The sequence below is a fragment of the Gracilinanus agilis genome, chromosome 3, assembly GCF_016433145.1.
Source record: "Gracilinanus agilis isolate LMUSP501 chromosome 3, AgileGrace, whole genome shotgun sequence".
NCBI lineage: Eukaryota > Metazoa > Chordata > Mammalia > Didelphimorphia > Didelphidae > Gracilinanus > Gracilinanus agilis.
This window is the reverse complement of record NC_058132.1, coordinates 23,821,818-23,830,354: the sequence shown is the minus strand read 5'-3', so window position 1 is coordinate 23,830,354 and position 8,537 is coordinate 23,821,818. Positions and strand designations below refer to the sequence as shown.

Here is an 8,537-nt window from a genome sequence, read left to right as displayed (position 1 = left end):
CCGGCCCCCGGCCCGGGGCCCGCGCCCAGCGGGGGGCTGCGCTTTTCGGCCGAGCAGGTGTCGTGCGTATGCGAGGCCCTGCTGCAGGCGGGCCACGCGGGCCGCCTGGGCCGCTTCTTGGGCGCGCTGCCTCCTGCCGAGCGCCTACGTGGCGGTAGCGACGCGCTACTGCGCGCCCGGGCGCTCGTGGCCTTCCAGCGCGGAGACTTCGCTGAGCTGTACCGGCTGCTGGAGAGCCGGCCCTTCCCCGCAGCGCACCACGCCTTCCTCCAGGACCTCTATCTGCGCGCCCGCTACCGCGAGGCCGAGCGTGCCCGGGGCCGCGCGTTGGGCGCCGTCGACAAGTACCGGCTGCGCAAGAAGTTCCCACTGCCCAAGACCATTTGGGACGGGGAGGAGACGGTGTACTGCTTCAAGGAGCGCTCGAGGGCCGCGCTCAAGGCCTGCTACCGCGGCAACCGCTACCCGGCCCCGGATGAGAAGCGCCGCCTCGCTGCGCTCACGGGCCTCTCACTCACGCAGGTCAGCAACTGGTTCAAGAACCGACGGCAGCGCGACCGCACCGGGGGCCCGGGCCCGGCGGCGGCGGCCGCCGGAGCGCCAGCCAGGAGGTGGGTGAGACCGACCCGCCCCCGCCCCTTTCTATTGCCTTGGAGCGGGGTGGTGAAAGTGAGGGCCCCCTGGCCGGGCAGGCCACGCCCCCTCCTCCCCTGGAACCTGGGGCTTCTGTGGGCCCCCAGCGGCCTGCTGGAGGTGAGAGAGACCCTGGCTCGGGGGCCCATTCCGGCCCGTCGCCGCTTCCCGGAGTGCGTGTATGTTACTGCCCCCCCCACCCCCCTCCCGACTAGGCGGCCACGCCCCTTCCTCACCCAGAACCTACGGCCCGGTTTGTGCTGGGGCTCTTCCCCCGGGAGAGAGGGAGGGATCTCAGGCGGGGGCAGGGCTGGCCGGAGGCAGCATGTTTGGGCCTCCTCTTTTGTTGTGAAACGTGAGCCTCCTTCCCTGTAAGTTGAGTCTCTCCCCTCCTACCGGCAGCCCACGTGGGCCTCCCCAGCTGGGCCTCCATTCTCAGGATTCCCATCGCTGATCTGGGCAGGCTTTGGGAAGATGAAAGCCACCCCTTGGGCCACCTTCTTGGCCTCCAACAAAACTGGGCTCTCTCCTCTTTTTTCTTCTGCCAGCGAGTCAGATGGGAACCCCAGCACAGAGGATGAGTCCAGCCATGGGGCTGAGGACCTGGAGCCTGGGGCAGGGGGCCCCCCGGGGGGCCCAGAGGTGCCAGCTCCTGCTTCTGTCTTCCTGGCGGGGGCAGGGGCCTCATCTGCACCCCCGGCTGCCCCATCCATTCTGCTCAATGGTGGCTTCTTGACTGCTGGCAGCTCCCCCGCTGTGCTGCTCAATGGTGGATCCGTCATCATCAACGGGCTGGCATTGGGGGAGGCCCCGGGCCTGGCCCCACTCCTGCTCACAGGAGCTGCCGGAGGAGGGGGTCCGCCCCCTGCCAGCCCCCAGGCCCCGGCTCCACTTCCCTCCCTGCTCCAAGTTCCCCAGCCTGGAGACCTGAAGGCAGAAGATGCCCAGCCAGAGGATGGGGGCTCCAAAGGGAACCCCCCGCCTGGGGAGGAATCCCTGCCCTTCCAGGGGCTGTCCCTCTCCCAAGTGGTGCCCTGCTCCCAGACCCCTGCAGCCCCAGGCCCCCCGCCAGCAGCGCCCCTTGCTCCTCCTGCAGCCCTGACGCCAGCCGGGCCTGGGCCCCAGGTGGTCCCGCTGTCGCCTCCAGGGCCAGGAGCTCCCCTTCCCGCCCCCCAGGTGGTCCCGCTCTCTCCGTCTGGCCCCGTGTTCCCCGGGGCCTCCCCCTTGGTTTCCCTTCCCCAAGTGGTGCCCACATCGCAGGTGGTGACCCTGCCCCAAGGCATGGGCTCCCTACAGCTGCTGCCCGGGCCTGCCAGCCCCGTCAAGGTGGCAGCAGCACCCGGAGCCACCTTGGGCCAGGCCAACGTTCACCTCATCAACCCAGGAGTTGGGGTTGCGGCCTTTCAGCTGCCTGCGGCCACCCCAGGTAAGCCGCCTTCCCTCCCCCTCCAGCATCTGCTTTGTTACCTGCCTGGCTTTGGAACGGCCCGTCAGCTGGTTCCCTGTGGGAGGGAAGGAGGAGCGCCCTGGGCATCCCTCTCCCTCCTTCCGTGGGGACGAGGACGGCCGCGCCTGCCAGCTCTCCTAGAGGAGCGGGACTCCTGCCCAGGCCCTTCTGGGCGCTCCTGCTCCATGGAGCCCAGCATGGGCCGTCAGGCCCTCAGTCTGTCCTGGTGGCTCACATGTGTGCCCTGGAGCTGGAGTGGAGGCTGGAGCCAGGCCTGGGCCCTCTCCGGCTCAGCCCTCAGCCACCTCTCCCCTTCCCCAACAGGTAACTTCCTCTTGGCCAACCCCGTTTCCAGCAGTCCTATTGTGACGGGGATGACGCTTCAACAGGGCAAGATCATCCTGACCGCCACCTTCCCCGCCAGCATGCTGGTCTCCCAGGCCTTGCCAGCCACTGCCGCCAGCTTGGCTCTGCCCGTCAAACAGGAAGCCCCGGCTCCTGCGGCCGAGGGGCCGCCCCTGCCCGCCTTCTCCGGCCAGCCCCAGCTGCCTGTGGTCCCGGCGGCTGCTGGTCCAACCTTCTCCTCGGACTCCTCTGGCCTCTTAACCAGTGTCCCTGTCCCTGCCGTCCCTTGGCCCGGGGGGCTGGAGTTGGGGGTGGGAACAGAGGGGCTCTTCGAGATGGAGAAAGGGCTGGGGGCGCCTGCTCCCCATTCCCTCCTGAGGCTTCCAGAGGGCGAGGGCCTCCTTTTGGGGGATGCGGCGGGGGAGGATGGGGATGAACTGGAGCCTGAGGACAAAGTGTTGACCCAGCTGCAGTCGGTGCCTGTGGAGGACCCTCTGGAATTATGACGGGATCCGGGGGCCGTCACCCCCACTCACCAAACGAGGTGCTTTAAAGACTGACCATCCGCCCCCCCCCAGGGGCTGTGCCTACACACATGTTACTGTCTTCCAGATGAGAACACTAATTGCCCCCCAGCAGGCTCTCAGCCTTGCCCAGGCCCCCTCCAAATTCCCTGGGAGTCCTATTTGGGGGGGCCCGAGGGCTGGCTGTAGGCCCATCCCTAGCAATCCGGTACTGGTTGTGAATTGTCTGCAAGAACACTATGGCCCTCGGGCCCATCCTTTCCCTGGACCGGTAGGCCCAGGCCCTCCTGAGGAGCCGGCAGCGTCTGGGCAGTGAGGGAACCCAGACCAAAGAGCCTTCCTCCCCACTTAGCCCTGGGAGGGACCTTCCCGACCTCGGTTTGTACCTTCCCAAATCTTTCTATTTTTCTAGGACGTGTTACTGCCTCCGTTTCAATAAACCAGACCCAGAAACGCGGGGGGGCCTGTGATCCTGGAGAAGCCCAGTCCAATGGGCCCCCTCTGGCCCCCTCGGGGAAGCCCCAGGGAGGGAAGGAAGGCGGGCTTTGGGGCCTGGCCATGGAGCCAGGCTGCCCCCCTCCCAGGAAAATGTTCCAGCCCAGGTTCTCCAGGAAAGGGCCACGAACAAGGGCCACTTTATTTTGCAAACAATAAATAATCCATGAATATAACACTGAGAGGGACAACGACAGGAAAGTGGGAGCCTGCCCTCTGGCCCAGGGTCTCCCTACACACCCGCACTTACCTACAGGGTGAAAAGGGCGGCAGAGCAGTGGCCTGCGCCCCTCCCCACAGTTCCGAGGTCAGTCCACAGCAGAAGTGCCCAGGGCCAGGCCCCACTCCTGAGGCTCCTTAATGAGGATGCTCCCTCCCCCAGCAGCCTCCCTGAGGTCAGAGTAGAGGCAGAGATGAGGGTGGGGAGGGGGCCTCCAGGAGGGGGTCCCCACGAGGGGAGCTGGTGCAGGCCAGGCCCGGGGAGCACAGGGCCTTCTCGGCCAGGAGCAGGTGGAAGGGCTTGGGGGAGGAGCGGTCGTCGTCCTCACTGGAGCAGTCCTGCCGCACGATCCGGTTGTGCTGGCGGCTGAATTTCCTGGCCTTGATGCTGGGGAGTGAGGGGCAGGTGGGAGGTTTGGACTGGAACTGGGGCACCCAGATTCCATCCCCACACAACGGGGAGCCCTCCATAAAAGAGGGCAGGCAGGAGGGGGGACCCCAAGACTCGGTCTCTTAAAGGCCTTGGGTTAGCAGCAGCCCTTCCCTGAGGAGCTCTCCTGGCAGCCAGGCTGCCCCCCTTACCAGTATGGCCGCCTCTCCTGTTTGGTCATCACCCGCCACAGGTGTGCGAGCTCCTTGGTGGCTGCTGTGGACGCCGTGCCGGGGCAGGCTCTGGAAGAGGAAGAGGAGGATGGGCTGAGGAAGCCCTGAGCAAGGTTCTCAGCCTGCCCCCCTGCCCTAACGGTTGATGTTCCTGGAGTTCCCCCCCAGAATCAAGGAGGTCCAGAACTTCTCCAATGTCCCTTCACCGCCCAAAATCCAGAGAAGGGAGCAAAGAGGTTTTCTGACCAGGGCCCGCCATGATATGGGCCTTGGGGTGGGGGACTAATGCTCACACCCTAGCCTGCCCCCCTTCCCTCTCTTTACCAGCAGGCCTTCTATGGAGTTAGGGCACTGAAGGCCACACTAACACACAATAACCCCACAGTGGGGGAGCCCGGGGGCTCATGCCCCCCGCTCATTCCGCTCTTGGCCAGCTTGCTTGTCTAGCTAGGCCCTGGCACAGGGAGAGGCCAGATGGCTCCCGGGTGAGCGGTGGGGGCAGGGAGACTTGGGGAAGGGTCTGCACAAACCCACCGAATGTACTGCTTGCGGTTGAGGCGACAGAACATGATGAAGCCATTGACACATTTCTTCTTCAGCTGGAAGGGGCAGTGCGCCTTCTTGTTCTCCTTGGGTCTCCTGGGGCAGCTGCCTCCCCGGCCTCTCCTCCGCTTCCTCCCCGAGCTGGGCACAGGAGAGGCACGCTTGGAGGGGGTCCAGGTGCAGTCGCCATCTTCCTCGCTAGAGGACAGGAGGCTGTCTGGGGTGGGCTGGGAGACCTGGGGCAGGGAGGAAAGGGCCTGGTCCTGAGCATCTTGGGCACGGAGGGCCAATGCCCTTCAGGCCATCTCTGCCAGCCTCCCGACCCAGGACTCAAATCTGCGTGGCCCCAGCTCCTGCGGCAGCTGCCGGTACAAAGGTCACTGGGCCAAGCACTGGCTTTGCTTCTTACTAGCCATGGAGCCTGAGGTCATCCCCATCCCCACTCTGAACCTTGGTCTCTTCTAAGGTGATGGAGAATTAGAAAAGATGCTCTCTGGGCCCTTCCAGCTTTAACATTCTGGGGTGTACCAAAGGTCTTCCTGAGATAGTCAACCCCTCCTTGACCTCCCCAGAGAGCTGCCCTCTGAGGCCTGTCTCAGTTTCCTCATCTGTAACAGCCCCTCCATCTTGGCTGCCGTGAGGACCCAGGGCTGGCCTAGTAGCAGAATGAATCCCTCTCCCGCCCATTTTAGGACAGCTCTCCTCTCCTCTAGGCTCCCGCCTGGAATGGCCACAGCTCTGGCTTCTCACCTCCTGCTGTCTGTTCCACAGAGACACGAGCTCAGTCACCCCCGAGCTGGGGCTGGAGTCGGTCTTGCTGGTCTCACTCAGGGAGAGGTAGCAGTGGTCAAGGGAGAAGGCCGACTGGCAGAGGTTGAGGGAGTGGAGAGGGCCTCCGGGGGCTGATGGGTCCTGGGGCTGGCCAGGAGAGACGGAAGGGCTTGAGAGCATTGGCAAAGCTTTGAGTCAGGCCTGTGCCCCCACCCTCAGGGCCCGCTCCTTCCTGGCCCTCCCTGTACCCACTCTATGTGACAGGCCTCAGCCCATGGACTCCCGTTCCTCAGAACAGCTTCCCAAGCTTGCAGCTGGGGATGGAGAAGGGAGAGGCCCCAAAGCCAGCTACCTTGTTCTGCGATGCCTCTGACGACAGGCTGGAGGAGGAAGAAGGTGACTGCGGGCTCAGGCAGACGTCTTCAAAGAGAGCTGGGGGAAAGGAGGCAGGGCAGTCAGGAGGCCCCCCTCAGAACCCACCGGCCAGGCCCAATGCTCTGGCCCCCACCCCGTGGCATGTCAGTGCTGGGACGTCACCTTGGGTAAGGCTCTCTGCGCCCTCCTGGAAGTTCTTCCCAGGCAGCAATCGCCCCGGAGAGGTAAAGAGCGAGGGGCTCAGGCCAAGCTCCTCGCTAGGCTGGCCAACTCCAGGCCAGCTCCTAGTCCTGGGAGAATCCACCAAGGGGCTCCCTGGAAACCAGACAGGCTAGCCTGAGCTGCAGAAGCCACTCTTCCATCAAGAGATCTTTCTAAAAAGCCCACGTTGGATGGAACCCAGCTAAGGATGGCAGGCTCTAAGATTTCCCCCCCTCCACCCCTAGGAGCACTTTGAAGTAAGGACTGCGGGAAGGGGAGAGGCCAGAAGGAAGACCACATCCCAGGGCTGCTGCCTGGCAGAGGAGGAGGAGGGAGTGAAGAAAGCCTCCAGGGGCTGAGGGGTTGGGCAGGAGAGTGGCAGCAAAGCTTCGAGCCACCACAAAAGGCTTAGGCACAAAACACAGGACCCTGACAGAGGCTGGGATTCAGGGAGCCAGGGCTCAGAAGCTGACACCCTGCTGAAGAAGGAAAAAGTACCTTCCCCTGTCTAGACCTCAGTTTCCCTCTTTGTACAACGAAGGGCTCAGACTAGGGTGTTTCCTAAGGCTCCTCCAGCCTGTGTATGTCCTAAGTCCCCTTCCAGCTGGGTCTAGGATTCTGGGAGCTTAGAAATTCAGACTTTGTCCACCCAGGGGCTAGATCCAGCCTCCAAAGCCCAATCTGCCCAGAGATGAGTCTTAGCTGTCTTAGCCTGGCTGGCTCACATGGTCTCCTGAAAGGATCCCCACCTGCTCTGGGTCCATCCTCAGCAAAACCACAGCTCCTCCCAAGGCCCCCAGTACCCTGTTGGGGCCCAGGTTCTGACAGGAGGGAAGCTAGAGAGGCTCACCCTGGGGGCTGCCCTCGGGGGGCCAGGCTGAGAGCCAAGGCCCTGTGTCCACCGTCTCTTCCTCCTCTTCTTCCTCACAGGAGTCATAGAACACCAGCTCCTGCCTGGGAGACAAGGGGTTCAAGAGGAAGCATCAAAGACTTACAGAGTTAGAACTCTTGGTCCAGCCCTCCATCTCACGGGGGAATAAAGCAAATTGCTCAATGTCACACAGAACTAGGAACAGCCCCAAAAGGGCCTTTTCTCATTTCTAAGTAACATGGCTCTTCCTCAGCACCAGTTCTGGCCCTGTCTGGGAACACCCCATTGGAATTCTAGGCCCCCATCCTCCAGGGAACTGGCTCCACACCCCTCCTCTCTTCTGGGAAGATGGGGAAAGAAATGGAGAATGCAGCTGCAGACTCCCCTCATCCTCTACACCTTGAAGACTAGATGTCTCTGCCTGGCATTCGGAGCCCTCCAGGGTCGGGCTCCATCTTACCTTTGTATTCCACTCACTGGTCTCTCAGGCCACTAAGGCTATTTGCTCCCAACCACAGAATTCCAGAGTCGAGTTAAGTCAGCGAGCACTTAGTAGTACTCTATGCCAGGGCCTGTGCTAAGGGCAAGGGATACAAGGAAGGCAAAAACATCTCCTGCCCTCAGGAAGCTCCCAGTCCAATGGAGGAGACAACATGCAAGCCACAACACGTGGAGGGGAAAGTGGAGACAGGACCAACAGCTCGGGAGATGGTCCTTCCTCTATGACTCCTCTAACTGGGGGGAGGGGACGCCTTGCATCTAGCTAGAATCCCTCTCCCTGTTACACCTTCTCCTCAGACCAAGTTCTGGCCTCTGAGGCCCAGCAGAACAAGCGTAACCTCTCTGTGATCTGATAGCCCTTCAAATCCTGGTTTCTCTTTTCCTGAATAAACATCACCTGATCCTTCCACAGATCTTCCAGTTCCATAGTTTGGGATGCCTCTCGCCATCCTGCTGCTCTCCTTTGAACTCCTCCCTGGCCTTCCAAAAATGTGGCACCCAGAAGTGACCTGACCAAGACAGAGGCCTGCAGGGCCATCCCCCTCCTCAGCCGAGATGTTTTCCTCCCAATTTTTGTTCAGTCATGTCTGACTCGACGTGACCCCGTTTGGAGGTTTCTTGGCAGGGATGCTGGAGGGGTTTGCCATTTCCTTCTCCAGCTCATTTGACAGACGAGGGAACTGAGGCCAACAAGGTCACATAGCTAGGAAGCGTCTGAGGCTGAATTTGAACTCAGGAAGATGAATCTTCTTTGACTCTAGGCCTAGTGTTCTATCTATCCACTGCATCATCCTGCTATTCCTATTAGCAGAGTCCAAGGGGACCCCAACCGTCTAAATGACTTGCCCAGGGTCATAGAGCCAACATGGGTCAGTGCTTTAGCCATCATGCCAGGCTCCCTCTCCCTCTCTGGGTCTTTCGTTTGCAGAGCTGACGCCGCCATGCCTTGGCTGTGAGTGTTTTCTAGTCAGGAGTTCCTCTGATAACGATATGTTTCCCACATAAACTA

The 8,537-nt window shown here is 62.1% G+C and overlaps 1 protein-coding gene across 1 annotated transcript; it reads left to right on the top strand.

The window, feature by feature from the left end:
- Positions 1-6: 6 nt before the first annotated feature.
- SIX5 (SIX homeobox 5) lies at positions 7-3,352 on the top strand (the record flags this gene model as incomplete). The annotated part of the gene is made up of 3 exons (XM_044667298.1): positions 7-611; positions 1,182-2,059; positions 2,405-3,352. Coding segments are annotated over 3 exons (2,010 nt in total), but the record flags the coding sequence as incomplete, so codon positions are not given.
- Between the last annotated feature and the right edge of the window lie 5,185 nt (positions 3,353-8,537).